Source organism: Carcharhinus amblyrhynchos, chromosome 27, assembly GCF_965287045.1.
Source record: "Carcharhinus amblyrhynchos chromosome 27, sCarAmb.v2.hapA, whole genome shotgun sequence".
Lineage (NCBI taxonomy): Eukaryota > Metazoa > Chordata > Chondrichthyes > Carcharhiniformes > Carcharhinidae > Carcharhinus > Carcharhinus amblyrhynchos.
Window position 1 is genome coordinate 2,064,164 of NC_137350.1, and position 20,855 is coordinate 2,085,018.

The 20,855-nt window shown below is 44.6% G+C and overlaps 1 protein-coding gene across 1 annotated transcript in view; it reads left to right on the forward strand.

Annotated features, from left to right (window-relative positions):
* Positions 1-3,713, forward strand: part of LOC145359149 (zinc-binding protein A33-like) — a 38,694-nt gene extending 34,981 nt beyond the window's left edge. Inside the window, exon 6 of the mRNA XM_080213565.1 lies at positions 3,193-3,713. Within this exon, the coding sequence (XP_080069691.1) occupies positions 3,193-3,713 (521 nt within the window). The remainder of the gene's footprint in view (positions 1-3,192) is intronic.
* Positions 3,714-20,855: the final 17,142 nt, after the last annotated feature.

Genomic DNA, 20,855 nt, shown 5'->3' on the forward strand with positions numbered 1-20,855 from the left:
CAAGGGTCCTAGAACAGATCCCTGGGGCACTCCACTGGTGACTGACCTCCATGCAGAAAAAGACCCATCCACAACCACTCTCTGCCTTCTGCAGGCAAGCCAGTTCTGGACCCACAAGGCCAAAAGGCCCTTGGATCCCATGCCCTCTCACCTTCTCAAGAAGTCTTGCATGGGGGACCTTATCAAACGCCTTGCTGAAGTCCATGTAAACCACATCCACTGCTCTTCCTTCGTCAATGTGTTCAGTCACATTTTCAAAGAACTCAATTAGGCTCGTAAGGCACGACCTGCCCTTGACAAAACCATGCTGACTATTCCTGATCTTTCTAAACTTCTCCAAATGCTCATAAATCTTGTCCCTCAGAATCCTCTCCATCAACTTACCAACCACTAAGGTCAGATTCACCGGTCAGTAATTTCCTGGGCTATCCCTGTTCCCTTTCTTGAAAATAGGAACCACATCCGCAATCCTCCAATCCTCCGGAACCTCTCCCGTCTCCGTTGACGACGCAAAGATCATCGCCAGGGGCTCTGCAATCACTTCCCTCGCCTCCCACAGTATCCTGGGGTACATCCCATCTGGTCCCGGCGACTTATCTATCTTGATAGAATTTAAAAGTTCCAACAATCCCACCCAGGCTCTATCACCATAACCCCACACATTTACCCCACTAACCCCTCTAACCTACGCATCCTGGATTCTTAGGTTCAATTTACCATGACCAATCCACATAACCCACACATCCTTGGACTGTGGGAGGAAACTGAAACACCCATAGGAAACCCATGCAGACACGGGGAGAACGTGCAAACTCCACATAGACAGTAACCAAACCGGGAATCAAACCCGGGTCCCTGGAGCTGTGACACAACGATGCTAACGACCGTGCCACCCATCGTAGCTGGGTTCACGTGGCTCCTGCTGTTCACTGACCCATCGGCACAATGGGATGCTGGTGGGAACATTACCAGTCTCCACAAATGGAGGCCAGGCATGATGGCCACACTGGGGAGCTCAGAGGCCAGATGGTTAGGGGCGTGGCTGGGCAGTGCCCTGACACTGTCCCTGGCACCCAGCACTACAAGATTATCACTGCCTAAGCCTGGGGAGTCAGAAAGTGGGCATGAAGTGGGGAGGGGAGTTTGTAAGGCAGGGTACCTGAAAGGATTGGAGCCTCAGATGACCCCATAAGAGGGCATCACTGAGATTGATTGGGGGGGTCATGACCTTCATTTGGGGGGAAGAGTAGGGCCACTTTCAACTTTACTTTGAGATCGGAGCATCCCTTAAAAATGGGGTCCTGATTTCTGAGGTGCTGGTCTTGTAAATGTTCTCAGGTCCCACACATTCCTTTCACGGCACAAATCAATCCAACCTCCAAAAATGTGGCTTGATTGTGAATTTGATTCACGCTGAGCCTCTCAGTGGGGATTACACTGTTAAACCACTTTACCCACCAGCAAACACACTTAGAAATGTTTTGGATGAATTGTGCCCATTAATTTTCTCATTCATTTTATCCCCAGGTTACTCTCTCTTTCAGATATGAATCTGGCAGTGAAATTGTAAAATAAAATTTAACCAAAATACTTGCTCAATTTCTCTGCCATTTCCTCATTCTCCGTGATCATTTCTTCTGTCTCTACTTTTAAGGAATCAACATTTACTTTAGCTACTCTCTTCCTTTTTTATATACTTATAGAAGATCTTACAATCTGTTATTGTAACTCTGGCAGGTTTTGTTTCATATTCTAATTTTTCCAATATTTAGTATTTTTTGGTGACCTTTTGCTGATTTCTGAAACATTCCCAATGCTCAGAGTTACTACTGTCTTTTTTTAACAAAATTGTAAACCTCTCCCTTTAGACTAATATTATCCTTAACATCTCAGATCAGCTACAGCTGTGTTTTCCTCATTGAGGTTTTATTTTTCAATAGAAGATATTTTTGAATTTTTTAAATGTTTCCCACTGCTCATTTTACTTTTATACCATTCAGTTTATTTCCCCAATTAATCTTAGCCAGTTTGCCCTCATACCAAAGTAATTGGGTTTGTTTGTGATTAAGGTTCAAGTTTCTCATTAGAATAGATCACTTTCAAATTTACCATGCATTCAGTGGTATTATGGTCACTATAAAAGCTCAAGATGGGGTATCCCAGGGATCAGTGACTGGGAGTACATGCCATCAAATGTTAAGATTTGTTATTGAGACAAAGCCTGTATGCTTGGCTAACAGTGAGGCAGATTGTAAACTAAATTGGAAAGGTAGCTCAGAACAGCTGTCTCTCTGAATACTTCTAACACACATCCTTCTGGCCAATGTGAATACGTTTTGGCAAAGTAAATAGCAGAATTAATATCAGGCCAAAGACTTCAGAAAGAGAGGAATATATATCTTTTGTAAAATGGTGACAGGAAAGCTAATGTTAAGAAATATCTGAGTACGTGAATTTGTGGAATCTGAACTAAAGTTAAATGTGAAGGTTTTTATTTACTGTAACTTGTGCCATGAGGTGTTTCAAAGCTTGATATAATCTAGATTAAAGACAGAGTTAAACTCCTTCAATTGGACAAATTCCAAAATGTTAATTCAACAAATGGGCAGTGGTTAGCACTGCTGCCTCTTGGCACTGGGGACCCCAGGTTTGATTCCCAGCTTGGGAGACTGTCTGTGTGGAGATTACACGTTCTCCCTGTGTCTGTGTGGGTTTCCTCCAGGTACTCCGGTTTCCTCCCACAGTCTGAAAGATGTGCTGGTTAGGTGCATTGACACAAACGGGTGCAAAATGTGGCGCCTAGGGAAATTTCACAGTAACTTCACTGCAGTGTTAAGATAAGCCTTACTTGTGACTAATAAATACATTTTTAATTCTAGCCTCGGGTCACTGTCTGTATGGAGACTGCATGTTCTCCCCGTGCCTGCGTGGGTTTCCTCCAGGTGCTGCGGTTTCCTCTCCCTGTCCAAAGATGTGCAGGTTAGGTTGATTGGCCGTTCTATATTGATCCTAATGTCAGGGGGATTAGCACGGTAAATACGTGGGACTACAGGAATAGGACCTGGGTGGGAATGTTCACGGTCGGTGCAGACTCGATGGGCCAAATGACCTCCTTCTGCACTGCAGAGATTCTTTGAAATAGACTCACTTCCCTCTTTGATTGAACCTGTTCTGTGTTCTGTTCTCTGATAGCATCATTGAGCCTAGACTCAGACACTGCACACTGGAATCTCCTGATCTTCAATAACATGAGCAGCGTCACGTACAGTCAGAATCTGAAGAAACCGCCCCCTAAAACATCACGATTCAGTGTCTACCCCTTTGTTCTGGCCAAGCAGGGGTTCTCGTCCGGAGTACACTACTGGGAAATCTTCGTGGGCTGCAAGGCTGACTGGGTCTTAGGGGTGACCAAGCAGTCTGTGCAGCGCAATGCACCGATCTCTCTAATACCTCAAGAAGGTTTATGGACTCTGGAAAAAAAAGGCAAGCATTATGTGGCCAACTCAGTGCCCCATGTGGTCATCTTTTCACGGTTTAAGCCCCAGAAAATTGGAGTTTACCTTGACTATGAAGCTGGACAAGTGTCCTTTTATAATGCTGACAAAATGAACCTTATGTATACATTTAAGGATATATTCACAGAGACACTCTATCCATTGTTCAGCCCAGGGATTAATTTCACACCCATGAGAATACTCCATGTAAATCCTTGAAAGAGTGTGAAGTAAATGCAGTGACAAAAACCACCTGAAGCTGCCAGTGGACTATTGAAGATGTGTCTATTTACCTGAGCAGAGCAGCAGTGCAATTCAGTCGGAAATATGTTCAAATTTCTTCTATTAATCTGTTTTTTTAAAAAAGTACTTTGTTTTTGCCTCCCTCTTTCTGTCTCTGCATCCCACAAATCAAACCATCCCTCTGACCCAGAGAGCAGGGAGGTTACCTGACCCCTCAGCCTCTGCCCAGGGCTCTCTGTGACAGCTACTGGGAACCGTGCAAACATGGGGGAGTTTCAGTTTGTCCTCTCAGTCTGTAGGGAGGTGTCAAGCCTTGATTCGCTGCTTGCTGATGACATCTCACCCCAGATCAGGAAATCATGATGTAAAGAATCATTCTGCACAAGCCTTTCATTCATTCTGTATCTATAGATCAGTTCTCCAAAGTGTCATTTCTCTTAATATAATATCTATTGGGCAACCTATAGCTCCTATGTGGAACACAACTGCATAACATTAAATGAATGATGTCAAACAGTCAAACCAGACAACAAGGAATTTGATACCTTGTTACTCCAAGGTATTGTGGTTTGGATAATTTGCAGTATCTCAGTACGATGCTGATGTAAAGTTATCGTTTTAATGTGGCTTTAATCAATAAACCATCCATGCATGTCTGTATAGTGTGTTTACAAGCTGATTCTTCTCCCATTTCACTCTTGTCTGCTTATTTTCCACTTGGGACGTCGCTCTGTGCATATGACACTGTGTTGGCAGCGTCCCTCAAAACAGGCATCTCATTGACTTCACGTCAATCTGAAGGTACAGCGATGCGTCACCAATTCCCCGCTGTTTGGGCTGCTTGTTTCTCCTCGGAATCAGTCAGACAGGAGACAAGCATCCAGTCAGCCAGCAGGACTGGACTAACCCCAGAGCCATGAGCTGAAATGATTGTGACTCTGATGTTGGTAATGCACAACCCTCCTGCAAAACTGAGGGAGCTTTTTAAATTTGAAATTTAAATGGGAATTTCTTGATATTTACTTTAATTTAGATTTTTTAGACACTGTAAACAATAAACATTTCAAAGATGCCTCAGCCTTCCCCATTCTGAGTTGATCTTAGTGGCAATGAACTCATTATGTCCTTTTCTGTCTTTTCACCTGTAAGACTGAGAATTACAGAGCTCAGGACGAGAATTTGATGAGAAGCTTCTCTGGTTGATTACAAATGAAAGCTTATTTTCTGATTTAATGGCAGCTATTCGGAAATTGAACATTTGAACACAAAAGCTGGGATTTTACTGAGAAAAATCAAACAGTGATGCAGAGGGGTGGGGGACTCAGGGGAGCGCAGTGGGGGGTTTGGGGAGGCAGGAGGGGCGATGTATATGGGAATAGCTGTCGTGTTGAGTCGAGTGTATGATATCATTGCTTTTACACACTGGGCTGTCTGGCTTTGGAACTGAGATGACAGTAAGTCCAAACTACAACTGGTTTATTTTATACAGCTGAGCCATGCCCAGCTATCCATAACTAGATGTTACATTGCTGAAGCCATGAACATGCTCCCTGCCCCCTCCTCATCAGGTGCACCCTTACATCATCACATTATATAAGGTGCTGTTTACACAGTGCCAGGTACTCACCCATACCAACCCTCATTTGGTCACTATCTTTGTTGGTCGGGTCTGCACCTTGTGGACATGTCTTAAATTCCCAGTCATCTTCACAACAGAGCCCAGATCACCTCGATCCCTATTAAATTATAAGGTATCGGTAAATGAAACATCCACTTGTGAGGTGAAATATTGAAACTGATTACAAATGTGAGAATAACACCGAGTAGCTGAAAAATCGAGTCAACTAAAACATTGAGTTTATACAAAAACATGTTCATTGAGACCAAATAGATGGGCTACCCCGTGTCAGCTGTGACTATGGCTTCACATATTTTCCTGCACCAGATGATCTGTGGTATCTTTCAATTACTTGTTCCGAAATTGTAATGCCCCCATTCACCTTTTGTCCACTCTACTCCTGGTGTCAGTGAGGCTGTGTCACTGAAGGCAGTTCTGGCAGCCCGTGGGTAATCTGTGCAATGTGAAGGCAGAGCAGGTGGGTTTTAATGCCAGTGATTATTCAGGTCTCTCTGTTCCCGGATTTCTCTGCCTCAGATTCTACATCTCCCAGTTTGATGCCACTCACTGCGTCGAAAGAGTGACAAGATTGGCTGTTCAGACAGTCAGGGTGAAAGAGTCGGAGTGGGGGGTGGGTGTTCACTGCCAGAGCTGGACTCACTCAGGTTCACCATCTCGGGGAATCATCAAGACTCCCGAGGGCGTTCGATGACCTTCATTAACACAGAGACTTAATTCCCTCACTGTGTAAACTGGTTTGTCACATTCATAGAACATAGAACATTACAGCGCAGAACAGGCCCTTCAGTGGATTCAGCAGGCGTGTGTGAGTCACTCTGTGATCAACCACAACACTTACATTCTCCAATACATCTTTTCATTCCCCATTCCCTCTCTGACATACCTATAAGGACAGAAACTCGGTGACAACTATCAAGATGGTTGAGGATATGAGTATGGAACTCCCAAGAATTGGGGCATGAGTCACATTCCAACCACAGCGACCAGTGAGCAGACCATCTTGAGAGTCAGTGTCTGGTTCACTCTTCAATATACCCCAGTAAGCATCTTCCGGATGGTTTGTTGATCTTTACGCATTCTAAGAGGAGGAAGAAGATCCTGGAGAGATGGTGCACAAGGGGGTAGAACACCAGGATCTGTGCCATTGGCTACTGGCGAGATCTTCCAGTCCCAACAAAATGAATGACCCTTTTGCCCTCTGCCGGGAATCCGCCACGAGGGTGGAACTGTGGTAGAACCTGAAGATCCTGCCCATAAGTTTCCTGTATAAATGAGACATAACATCTTTAGTTTTATGTTCAACTCCATTCATAATAAAGGATAACATTCCATTAGCCTTAATTATTTGAGTTGATTTGATTTGATATCTGCATATTAACATTTTATGACTCATTCACTAGAACATCCAGGTCCCTCTGCATCTCAGGATTCTGCAGTCATTCTCTGTTTAAATAATACTCTGCTTTTATTGTTCTTCCTGCCAGTGTGAACAACTTTGCATCTGTCTACATTGTACTCCCACTGCCAGATTATTGCCCATTCACTCTTCATGACCACTTCACTACATACTTTCCTACCCATCTCTGTGTCATCTACAAAATGTAACCACTTCTGCAGCAGCAGCAATTCTCCCCAATTTAATGACATCCACAACATTCGAAATTTTACTTCCATTTTTTGAGTCAAAATTGTTTCCTTAAATGGTGAATAAGAGTGATCTGAGCACAGATCACCACTGCCCACACTTTACCTGCCTGAATAGTTACCTTCAGACCTGGTGCCTGTTCTTATAGAGTCACAGTGAGAATTAATAGAATTATAGTTATAATTATAATTATAATAATGAAAGAAGGCGGCTAAGAGGGGATCTTATTGAAACATATAAGATGATTAGAAGTTTATATAGGGTGGATAGTGATAGCCTTTTTCCTCTGATGGTGAAAGCTAGCACAAGGGGGCATGGCTTTAAACTAAGGGGTGGTAGTTATAGGACAGATGTCAGGGGTAGATTCTTTACCCAGAGGGTGGTGAGGGATTGGAATGCCCTGCCTGCTGCAGTTGTAAATGCGCCTAGTTTGGGGGCGTTTAAGAGATCGTCGATAGGTTTATGGATGAAAAGGGATTGGTTTAGGTTAGAGGGTCATTGTTTTTTAACTGGTCGGCGTAACATCGTGGGCCGAAGGGCCTGTTCTGCGCTGTAATGTCCTATATTGGTCTCTGGTGTAGTCCCGGAGGATTGGAGGATAGCGAATGTTGTCCCATTGTTTAAGAAGGGGAACAGAGACTTTGCCGGGAATTATAGACCGGTGAGTCTTACTTCTGTTGTGGGCAAGGTTTTAGAAAAAATTATTAGGGATAGGATTTATAGTTATTTGGAGTGTAATGAATTGATTAGAAATAGTCAGCATGGTTTTGTAGCAGGTAGGTCGTGCCTTACTAACCTTATTGAGTTTTTTGAGAAGGTGACCAAAGAGGTGGATGGGGGTAAGGCAGTTGACGTGGTATACATGGATTTTAGTAAGGCGTTCGATAAGGTTCACCATGGTAGGCTTCTGCAGAAAATGCAGATGTATGGGATTGTGGGTAATCTAGGAAGTTGGATCAGGAATTGGCTATCAGATAGGAGACAGAGGGTGGTGGTGGATGGTAAATATTCATCATGGAGTGCAGTTACGAGTGGTGTGCCTCAGGGATCTGTTTTGGGGCCACTGTTGTTTGTAATTTTTATTAATGATCTGGATGAGGGTATAGTTGGGTGGATTAGTAAATTTGCTGATGACACCAAAGTTGGAGGTGTGGTAGATTGTGAGGAAGGGTGTCATAGTCTGCAGGGAGACTTAGATAGGTTGCAGAGCTGGGCCGAGAGGTGGCGGATGGAATTTAATGCGGAGAAGTGTGAGGTAATTCACTTTGGTAGGAGCAACAGATGTGTCGAGTATAGGGCTAACGGGAGGACTTTGAATAGTGTGGATGAACAGAGGGATCTAGGTGTGTGTGTACATAGATCCCTGAAAGTTGGGAATCAAGTAGATAAGGTTGTCAAGAAGGCGTACGGTGTCTTGGCGTTTATTGGTAGGGGGATTGAATTTAGGAGTCGCAGTGTAATGTTGCAACTGTACACTACTCTCGTGCGGCCGCACTTGGAGTACTGTGTGCAGTTCTGGTCCCCGCATTACAAGAAGGATGTGGAGGCGTTGGAGAGGGTGCAGAGGAGGTTTACTAGGATGTTGCCTGGTATGGTGGGGAGGTCCTATGAGGAGAGACTGAGGGATCTAGGGTTGTTTTCGTTGGAAAGAAGGCGGCTAAGAGGGGATCTTATTGAAACATATAAGATGATTAGAGGTTTAGATAGGGTGGATAGTGATAGCCTTTTTCCTCGGATGGAGAAAGCTAGCACGAGGGGGCATGGCTTTAAATTAAGGGGGGGTAGCTACAGGACGGATGTCAGGGGTAGGTTCTTTACCCAGCGGGTGGTGAGGGATTGGAATGCCCTGCCTGCTGCAGTTGTAAATGCGTCTAGTTTGGGGGCGTTTAAGAGATCTCTGGATAGGTTTATGGACTAAAAGGGATTGGTATAGGCTAGTGGGTCATTGTTTTTGTAACTGGTCGGCGCAACATCGTGGGCCGAAGGGCCTGTTCTGCGCTGTAATGTTCTATGTTCTATGTTCTATGTTCTATAGAATCCCTACAGTGCAGAAAGAAGCCATTCAGCCCATTGAGTCTGCACCAACAACCATCCCACCCAGATGCTATCCCCTTAAGCCATACACTTACCCTGCTAATTCCCCCTAACTCTAAGGGACAATTTAACATGGGCCAATTAACCTAACCCGTACATCTTTGAAATTGTTACAGTACAAAGGAGGCCATTCACCCATTGGGTCTGCACCTTCGCTCCATTCTCCCGCCTTCCCTGATAATCCTGCACATTGAATCATCTAATTCTCTCTTGAATCTGTGGAGCGAACCAGCTCCACCAAACTCTCAGGCTGTACACTCCAGACACCAGGTATTAGTTACCTCCTGATTCCCTATGTTCTGACCTTTGTTAGGGGCCCACTGTTCAGTATCTTATCAAAGGCCTTTTGAAAATCCAAATATTGATACATGTGCCACAATCTCATTTCCTGATCCCTTTGCTCCCTCAATGAATTCAGTAAGGTTGATCAAGCGTGACAGTTCCTTTTGAGATTGATGATTATATTTTCAGTTTCTACATTTTTTATTACCTCTTTGAATATCTTTCTAGCCACTGACATGAAATTAATTGGCCGAGAGTTACCTGGACTACTTTAATCTCCCTTCTAAACAATCAGAATGATAGTAGCCATGTACCAGTTATCCAGCACCATTCACTGTTTCAATTACTTGTGTGTGTAACAAACCTTTGATATCTGTGATGCTACTCTGTCTGTGAGAAATGTATTTCAATCATGTTTCTCTGCATTTTTAAGCATGCCTAGCATTCTTTTGTTATTGGCAATTTGTTATCATCTGTAGTGGCATCTTTTATTGCTGCTAAATAGATCTTTTGTTTACTTCTAATTTGGTCCAATGCAGTGCTCCAGAGTCTGTGAGATTTTTGGGAATTATTGATTTGCAGCTGGTGGGTCAGGTGGGTGGTATATTTGGGTAGCTGGTTTTTCTCACAGGAGAAATCCAAAGGGTTTTACTTTCAGTTTGGCAGAAGCAGTTGGGACTGCAGACTGCAAACAGTGTTTTCTCTCACTCCCACTGGTATCGGAGATTCTGTTATCCGCTGGCTCACTGGAAGCAAGTGGTCTTCCGGGGGGGAAAGCCTCAGCATTTCAATTCCATATCCAAAGGACTAATTCACAACAGGTGTTGCAAAGCTACAAGATCCAGTATCACATGAGCATACTTGCTTTATGTGCTAAGTCTGGAATTGGATGCACGTTTGTAAGGAAATTTGGTTGGAAAAATATACCTTGCTATTAAGGTTTATCCAATGTTTTGGCTGTGTTTTTGTAATTTGCTAAAAGTTATTGCTGATTTTTCTTATTACAGTTCAACTATATTCTTAAATAAAGAATCATATCTGGAGTGAACCATCAGATGCTCACTGTGCCAAATTCAAAATTCAAAACTTATACTTTAGGCTGACTTCATAAAATGCCTTGGAGCTTCTGACCTGGATTATAAAATATCTCTTCACAACTTCTTTTCGTATGCACAGATAAAACCTATATATACCAGGGGCTTTACTGTCACTAATTGATTAATTTAGCAATCATCTTCCTTACTTTCTATCACAGTTGGGTTAGAATAGAATAGAATCTCTACAGTGCAGAAGGTGGCCATTCAGCCCATCGAGTCTGCACTGACTCTCTAATAGAGCATCCCACCCAGGGCCTATCCCCATAACTGCATTCATTTAGCCCACTAATCGCCCCAACCTACACATCTTTGTAGGGGCAATTTAGCATGGCCAATCAACCTAACTTGCATATCTTTGGACTGAGGGAGGAAACCCACGCCAACATAGGGAGAACATACAAACTCCACGCAGGCAACCACCCAAGGCCGGAATCGAACCCGGGTCCCTGGTGCTGTTAATCAGCAGTGTTATACCACCATGCAGCCTGTTCTTTGTTGTGGTGGAGGCTGATTGGTGAAATTGTGAGGCTTTGGTGTTTAAACATAAACACTTTTATTGGTAGGCTTTAACCAGGTACAAAACCAAGTATGATGCTGCATGACATCTTATAGCCGAGCATGGCAGGCTCGCTGCTGACTTCTGTTCTCTGACCATGTGACAACACACACACCATGGGCAGCATCGCTCTGCCAACCATCTTCTGTTATATTACAGGCACATGTCATCACACTTCCTGTCTTATATATGTCTTTATACCTGTTTTACTCTCTCCTGATGCTTTCCTATCCCTTTTCTCTTCCTGGCAAATACTGAACCAAAATCATTATTTAACGTTTCTTCCAATTTGCACTCAGTACCACTGAGCTCACCATTTATACTTGGGAGCCTTACCCTTATCCTGAATACTTAACTGTTTGTTCCACATTTCATGATCATTAAATTATGCAGCACATTTTCCTTTTTTTGACTTCTTTCCTTACATTCTCATATTCCTTTTTCTTGTCCTCTGCTTTTTTGTATGCAGGAGCTGTCTGAAATCTGCTTCAAAATTTCCTTCATTTCCTTACACATCCAAGGGGTGTCATTGATGTGTTTTTGCTTTTATGTGATTGTTTTTCTCCTGGCCTCTATTTGTCACTGCTTTGAAATGCTTCCCTTGCTGTTCTATGTCTGTTTTTAGTGTTTCCAGTTTATTTTCCCTCATTCCATGTCCATCTCTTTAAAAGCTGCATCCTTCTGATTTAGTACTACTTGGGTCTTTATTTTGCTCATATTCTACTTTAAACTTTATTAATGTTGTGATCGCTATTGCCACAATGCTTCACTCTGTTCCATTTCAGTTCTGATACATTTCCCACCATAAGATTCCATAGTGTTCTCTCCCCAATTGGACTTGTTAAAATACTGGTTAAAAAAAGGCGTTCAGCGAACTTCTCCTCTTGCCCTTTGCTTCTTGTCAGTTTATCTGGGAGTTGTTAAAATCTCCCATTATTATCATTCAATGGATAGAATTCAATTGTTTTTAACCTTGCCTGGAGAAGTTGGCAGGGAGAGTAATGTTGCCTGAATCTGTACCCCTCTCAGCCAGTTTAAACAGATTTACTGCATCCACCTTGCAGAACTCTGTACAAATATTGATGCTTCACATAGACGATCCTCAGCACTGTACAGCGTATACTTTCTCCTCATAGGCAGGTGCCCCAGAACCTGAACCACGGTTCTGAACCTTGGTCTCTATTCCTTTATGTGAGGTCCAATCCTTTCCTAGGTACAGAGGTGAATAGGTCACACAATCATCTAGGTATGGTCTCCAGTGCAGTTAGATCTCTTTACTCCAACACTCAATCTCTCCTTCAATCAAGGCCATTTCGCCAGCTCCCTCCTCACTTGCTGGCAACACCTGCATGTTAGCTTAAAATAAAGTTTGGACAGCCAGGTTTGTTTGGTCACCCACACTTCTCCATTGTCTCAATCTGGGCTGAGGGACGGCACGGTAGCACAGTGGTTAGCACTGCTGCTTTACAGCTCCAGGGATCTGGGTTCGGTTCCCAGCTTGGGTGTCTGTGGAGTTTGCACATTCTCCTCATGTCTGCATGGGTTTTCTCTGTGTTCCTCGCACAGTGTGCGGGTTAGGTTGATTGGTCATGTTAAATTGCCCCTTAGTGTCCTGAGATGCGTAAGTTAGAGGGATTAGTGGGTAAATATGTTAAGGATATGGGGGTAGGGCTTGGGTGGGATTGTGGTTGGTGCAGACTCGATGGGCTGAATGGCCTCTTTCTGTACTGTAGGGTTTCTATGATTCCATGATTCTGTTGGAAAACGTCCAGTTTTCCAATCTTCAGAATACATTGGAGAGCTTTTCACCCAATACTTTATCCACAATCTACTTTCCAGTTGGATAACTTGTTTAAACTCTCCTCTGCTCCCTCCTGATATCAGGACAACAGGGGACATTTCACATTCAGGGTTCTCATTGAGCTCAGAAGCTGGTGAGCTGAATAAAAACAGAAAATAGGAGCAGGAGTAGGCCATTTCGCCCTTCGAGCCTGATCTACCATTTATGATGAACATGTCTGAATATTCAGCTCAGTAATCTTTTCCCCTTTTCCCCTCATTTCTTTGATCCCTTTCACCTATACCTAAGTCCTTGTTGAAAACATATAATGTTTGGTCTCAACTATTTCCTGTGGTGGTGAATTCCACAAGCTGACCACTCTCTGGGTGAAAACATGAGGACATCTCAGTCCTAAACGATCAACTGTGTATCCACAGACTCTGATCTGGAATCCCTCCCCATAGACAGCACCCTTCCTGCATCCTGTTAGAAGTTTATAGGTTTCTAGGAGATCTTCACTCGTTCTTCTAAACTCTTGCAAATATAACCCTAATTGACTCGGCCTCCCCCAGTGGTCCCCAGCTTCTTCGGTTCCAGCCTCCAGCCAATTCGATTCAGTCCCCGTGATATCAAGAAACAGTTGGAGGCACTGGATACTGCAAAGACAATGGGCCCTGAGAACATTCTGGAAATAGTGAGGACTTGTGCTCCAGAATTTGCCTAGACCTGTAGCCAAGCTCTTCCAGTACAGTTACAACACCCAACAATGAGGAAAGTTGCCCAGCTACGTCCTGTACACAAAAACAGGACAAATCCAACCCTGCCGATTAGCGCCAAGTCTACTCTCGATCATCAGTAAAGTGATGGAAGGGGTCATCGACAGCGCTATCAAGCAGCACCTGCTCAGTGACGCCCAGTTTGGGTTGTGCCCGGGTCACCCAGACCTCATTACAGCCTTGGTTCAAACATGGACCAAAGAGCTGAATTCCAGAGGTGAGGTGGGAGGGACAGCCCCTCAACATCAAGGCCGCATTCGACCGAGTGTGACGTCAAGGAGCCTGAGTGAAACTGGAATCAATGGGTATCGGGGGCAAAGTGTCCATTGGTTGGAGTCAGACCCGGTACATCGGAAGATATCTGTGATTATGGAGGATCAGCCGTCTCAGCTCCAGGACATCTCTGCAGGAGTCCCTCAGGGTAATGTCCGAGGCCCAACAATCTTCAGCTGCTTCATCAATGACCTTCCCTCCATCATAAGGTCAGAAGTGGGGATGTTCGCCGATGTTCAGCACCATTCACAACTCTTCAGATACTGAAGCAGCCCATGTCCAAATGCAGCAAGATCGGGACAATATCCAGGCTTGGGCTGACAAGTGGCCAGTTACATTCACACCACACAACTGCCAGGCAATGACCATCACCAATAAGAGACATTCTAACTTGACAGTCAATGGTGTAAAACTATCACCGAATCCCCCACTGTCAACATCCTTGGCTACAAGAGCAGGTCAAAGGCTAGGAATCCTGCAGCGAGTAATTCACCTCCTGACTCCCCAAAACCTATCCATATTCTACAAGGCACAAGTCAGGAGTGTGATGGAATACTTGCCTGGATGGGTGCAGTTTGAACAACACTCAAGAAGTTTCACACTATCCAGGACAAAGCAGCCCATTTGATTGACACCACGTTACAAATATCCACCTCATCTACACCAACACTCAGTAGCAGTCGCGTGAAGTATCTACAAGATGCACTGCAGCAATTCACCAAAGATCCTTAGACAGCTCCTTTCAAACCCATGACCACTTCCATCTAGAAGGACAACGCAGCAGATAAGTGGGAAAACTGCAAGGTCCCCTCCGAGTCACTCACCATCCTGATTTGGAGTCGCTGGCATTGTGGGCTAACCCACAGCACGTGGACTGCAGTGATCCAAGAAGGCAGCTCACCACCACCTTCTCAAGGACAACTGGGGATGGCCAGACAGTGATGCCCATGTCCCACAAATGAATAAAAAAAAATCATTGCCCTCACCAGTGGAAAACAGGTTAATGAACGAGACCAACTCTGAGGATTACCGCACGGCCTGCCTGGACCTTAGACACCTTCCCTCTCTGCCAGGCTGCTCCTAACCAGCGGTGGAACCACCTCTCTAAACATATTCCTCATGTAGTTGTCTGTCTTGTGGACACACTGCAATGATCCCAACCCCTGCTCAAGTTCATCAACTGAGAACTCAACGTTCCACAGGCAGTGACACTTCTTGCATTTATTCTTCTATTTATCATAAGTAGAATAAGTAGATTAGCAGTTATTCAGCAAGCAGCTTCTACCTCTGTAACAAGTAAGGGCTGTGACGGGTGACACAGTGGTTAGTTCTGTTGCCTCACAGCACTGGTGACACAAGTTCAATTCCGGCCTTCTGTCTGCGTAGGTTTCCTCCCATGTTCCAAGACCAACATAAGAACATAAGAAATAGGAGCAGGAGTAGGCCATCTAGCCCCTCGAGCCTGCCCCGCCATTCAATAAGATCATGGCTGATCTGTCGTGGCTCAGTTCCACTTTCCCGCCCTCTCCCCATAACCCTTAATCCCCTCTCTTATCAAAAACCCATCAACCCGCATCTTAAAAATATTTAGCGAGGCAGCCTCCACCACCTCAACGGGCAGAGAATTCCAGAGATTCACCACCCTTTGAGTGAAGAAGTTCCTCCTCAACTCCGTTCTAAACCGCCCCCCCCCCCCTTTATCTTGAGGCTATGCCCCCTAGTCCTACTGTCCTTTCTGAGCGGGAAGAGCCTCTCCACCTCTATCCTATCCATCCCATTCATCATCTTATACATCTCAATGAGATCTCCCCTCATTCTTCTAAAGTCTAATGAGTACAAGCCTAGTTTATTCAGCCTCTCCTCATAGCTCAACCCCCTCAACTCCGGTATCAGCCTAGTAAACCTCCTCTGCACTCCCTCCAAGGCCAAAATATCCTTGCATAAGTGCGGCGACCAAAACTGCACACAGTACTCCAGCTGCGGCCTCACCAATGCGCTATACAGCCGCAGCAAGACCTCCCTACTTTTATATTCAATCCCCCTCGCTATGAAGGCCAGCATCCCATTCACCTTCCTGACCACCTGCTGCACCTGCAGGCTGGGTTTTTGCGACTCATGCACAAGGACCCCGAGGTCCCTCTGCACCGTCGCCTGCTGCAGTTTTTCGCCACATGAGTAATAATCCTTCCGACCATTATTCCTACCAAAGTGGACGACCTCACATTTGCCAACATTAAATTCCATTTGCCAGTTCCTGGCCCATTCGCCCAGCCTATCTACATCCTTCTGCAGACTCTCCACACCCTCCGCACAATTTGCCGTTCCACCAATCTTGGTGTCATCAGCAAATTTCGACACCCTACACTCGGTTCCCTCCTCCAGACCACAATCAGTAAGGATTGGCAACAACACCTCCTCCACGATCATCCTCAACACTGGTGCCCCACAGAGCTGTATCCTCAGCCCCTTCCTCCTGCCGGAGTGAAATCAAAGTAAAGGACACACATGATTATCTGGCACACAAAACAGACCCTGGGAAGTGACATTAAGAGGCACTGACTTTGGGTACAGACATTACACAAAGAGTTAAAACCAGCAGTGTTTAAATTACTGCGGGAAACTGGTCAGACCTGAGGCACCTTAAGCTTGAGATAAAAGCAGACCCAGAACAATGAGTTTGATAACGAGATCAGCCACTGATGGGGACATAACTGTGTAAATGTATCTACTCTAGCTACAATGATGTGTTAACCGTCAATGTCCGTACTGTCTACTCAACTTGTAACAAGGTGCTAACAGCTAATGTCTGCATTGTCTATTATCTAAAAAGTAGAAAAGCCGCTCTACTACCATTATGTAGTGCAGAGTGCCAGTGCTTCTCCCAAACTTTGTCCAAATAAAACAATTTGTTGAACCTCCAAGTCTGACTCCAAAGTAATGAATTTCCCACAACACTCCTTAATGTGACTGTGTGGTCACATTCCCCTCCAACCTGATTTCCAAGTTTGCTGATGACACTACCGTATTGGGTCACATTTCAAATAATGGATAGAGAATCTGGTGAACTGATGCGACAACAATAATCTCTCCCTCAATGTCAGCAAAATGAAGGAGATTGACTTCAGGAAGCATAGGACATGCCCCTGTCTACATCAACGGGGATGAAGTGGAAATTGTTGACAGCTTCAGGTTTCTAGGTGTCCAGACCACCAAGCTATTCTGATCCCTCCACTCCACTCCACTCCTCCACGATCATCCTCAACACCGATGCCCCACAAGCCTGTGTTCTCAGCCCCATACTATACTCCTTATACACCTATGGCTGTCTGGTCAAATTCCTCTCCAATTCGAATTTCAAGTTTGCTGACAACACCACAGTAATGGGTCGGATCTCAAACAATGACGAGGCAGAGTACGGGAATGAGATAGAGAATCTGGTGAACTGGTGCGGTGACAATAATCTCTCCCTCAATGTCAACAAAACAAAGGAGATCGTCATCGACTTCAGGAAGCGTAAAGGAGAACATGCCCCTGTCTACATCAATGGGGATGTAATAGAAGAGGTTGAGGATTCAGGTTTTCAGTGTCCAGATCACCAACAACCTGTCCTGGTGACCCCTCCCTCCCATGCTGACACTATAGTTGAGAAAGCCCCACCAACGCCTCTACCTTCTCAAAAGACTAAGGAAATTTGGCATGTCAGCTACGAGTCTCACCAACTTTTCCAGATGCACCGCAGAAAGCATCCTTTCTGGTTGTATCACAGCTTGGTCTGGGCTCCTGCTCTGTCCAAGACCACAAGGAACTACAAAAGGTCATGAATGTAGCCCAATCCATCACACAACCCAGCCTCCCATCCATTGACTCTGCCTACACTTACCACTGCCTTAGCAAAGCAGCCAGTATAATTAAGGACTGCACGCATCCAAGACATTCTCTCTTCTTTTTCCATCAGGAAAAAGATACAGAAGTCTGAAGTCACGTACCAACCACTCAAGAACAGCTGCTGCTGTCAGACTTTTGAATGAACTTACCTCGCATTAAGTTGATCTTTCTCCACACCTGAGCTATGACTGTAACACTACATTCTGCACTCTCTCATTTCCTTCTCTATGAACGATACGCTTTGTCTGTATACCTCATATTAAGTTGATCTTTCTCTACACTCTAGCTATGACTGTAACATTACATTCTGCACCCTCTCCTTTCTTTCTCTAAGTATGGTATAGTACACAAGAAACAATACTTTTCAATGTATACTAATACAAGTGATAATAAATCAAATCAAAATCAAATCAAGATGTACCATGCTAAATTGCCCGTAGTGTCCCAAGATATATAAATTAGGGGATTAGTGGAGTAAAGATGTGAGGTTACAGGGATGGGGCCTGGGAAAGATGTTCTGTTAGAGAGTAGGTGCCGACTTGATGGGCTGAATGGCCTCCTTCTGCACTGTTGGATTCTGTGAAATACTCCCTCACCTACCAAAATCCCAGTGATTACTCTGTGAGTCGGAGCATCCCGGGGAATTGGACAGTCGGGATTGGGTTAGAGAGTTAGATAGTTGGAGCTGACCCAGTATTTGGAGGGTGAGGATGAATCAGAGGGTTAGGTGGGAGTCAAAGCATCAGGGAGTAGTGAGTTGGGGGAATTGCAGAGTTGGAGGGAATACATCAAGGGATTCTTTGGGAGCTAGGAGTTTGGGTGAGGGGGAGTGTTACGGGAAGGGTCAATTGTATAGTTGCCCAGGAATTTGATGTGATACATTCCTGTCTGATAATTCCTGGATAACTGTAATAAATCTATTCAAGAAGAAAAGAAAAGCTTACAAAAGGTTCAGAGAGCTGGGTAACGTTAGAGGTCTAGATGAGTATACGGCTGATAGGAAGGATCTTAAGAAGGAAATCAGGAGAGCCAGAAGGTGTCATGAGAAGGTCTTGGCAGGCAGGACTAAGGAAAACCCCAAGGCATTCTACAAGTATGTGAAAAGCAAGAGGATAAGAGGTTCAATTCTTTCACACATCAAGTGTGATGGTGGGGAAGTTTGTATGAAACCAGAAGAAATAGCAGAGGTACTTAATGAATACTTCAGTATTCACTTTGGAAAAGGATCTTGGTGGTTGTACTGCAGACTTGTAGTGGACTAAAAAGCTTGAGCATCTCGATATTAAGAAAGAGGATGTGTTGGAGCTTTTGAAAAGCATCAAGTTAGATAAGTCGCCGGAACCAGATGGGATGTACCCCAGGCTACTGTGGGAGGTGAGGGAGGAGATTGCTGAGCCTCTGGCGATGATCTTTGCATCACCAGTGGAGGAGGGAGAGGTTCCGGAGGATTAGAGGATTGAGGATGTTGCTCCTTTATTCAAGAAAGGGAGTAGAGATAGCCCTGGAAATTATAGGCCAGTGAGTCTAATCTCAGTGGTTGGTAAGTTGATGGAGAAGATCCTGAGAGGAGGATTTATGAACATTTGGAGGGGTATAATAGAACATAGAACATAGAACATTACAGCGCAGAACAGGCCCTTCGACCAGTTACAAAAACAATGACCCACTAGCCTATACCAATCCCTTTTCGTCATAAACCTATCCAGAGATCTCTTAAACGCCCCCAAACTAGACGCATTTACAATATGATTAATATTATATTAATATTAATAATAATATGATTAAGAATAGTCAGCATGGCTTTGTCAAAGGCAGATCATGCCTTACGAGCCTGATTGAATTTTTTGAAAATATGACTAAACACATTGATGAAGGAAGAGCAGTAGATGTGGTTTATATGGACTTCAGCAAGGCAGTGATAAGTGTCCCATGCAAGGCTTACTGAGAAAGTGAGGGGGCATGGGATCCAAGGGGACATTGCTTTGTGGATCCAGAACTGGCTTGCCCACAGAAGGCAGAGTGGTTATCGATGGGTCATATTCTGCATAGAGGTCAGTCACCAGTGGAGTGCCCCAGGGGTCTGTTCTGGTACCCTTACTCTGTGATTTTTATAAATGGCCTAGATAAGGAAGTGGAGGGATGGGTTGGTAAGTTTGCTGACGACACAAAGATTGGAGGTGTTGTGGATAGTGTGGAGGGATGTTAGAAGTTGCAGTGAGACATTAATAGGATACAAGACTGGGCGGAGAAGTAGCAGATGGATTTCAACCCAGATAAGTGTGAAATGGTTCATTTTGGCAGGTCAGATAGGATGGCAGAATATAATAATTAATGGTAGGACTCTTGGCAGTGTGGAAGGTCAGAAGGATCTTGGGGTCCGAGTTCATAGGGCGCTCAAAGCAGCTGCACAGGTTGAAGCTGTGATTAAGAAGGCGTATGATGTACTGGCCTTCACCAATCGAGGAACTGAGTTTAGGATTCGAGAGATAATGTTGCAGCTATATAGGACCCGGGTCAGACCCCACTTGGAGTACTGTGCTCAGTTCTGGTCGCCTCATTACAGGAAGGATGTGGAAGCCATAGAAAGGGTGCAGAGGAGATTTACAAGGATGTTGCCTGGATTGAGGACCATGCCTTATGAGGATAGGTTGAGAGAGCTCGGCCTTTTCTCCTTGGAGAGACGAAGGATGAGGGGTGACCTGATAGACGTGTATAAGATGTTGAGAGGAACTGATCGAGTGGATAGTCAGAGGCTTTTTCCCAGGACTGAAACGGTTGCCACAAGACGACACAGGTTTAAGGTGCTGGGGAGTAGGTACAGAGGAGTTGTTAGGGGTAAGTTTTTCACTCAAAGTGGTGGGTGTGTGGAATGGGCTGCTGGCAACAGTGGTGGAGGCGGATTCGATAGGGTCTTTTTAAGAGACGTTTAGATAAATACATGGAACTTGGTAAGATGGAGGGTTTAGGTAAGCGTACTAATCTCTAAGATAGGGACAAGTTCAGCACAACTTTGTGGGCCGAGAGGGCCTGTATTGTGCTGTAGTTTTTCTATGTTAACTCTCCAGTTAAGCGACTCGGAACTCTCTGAGAT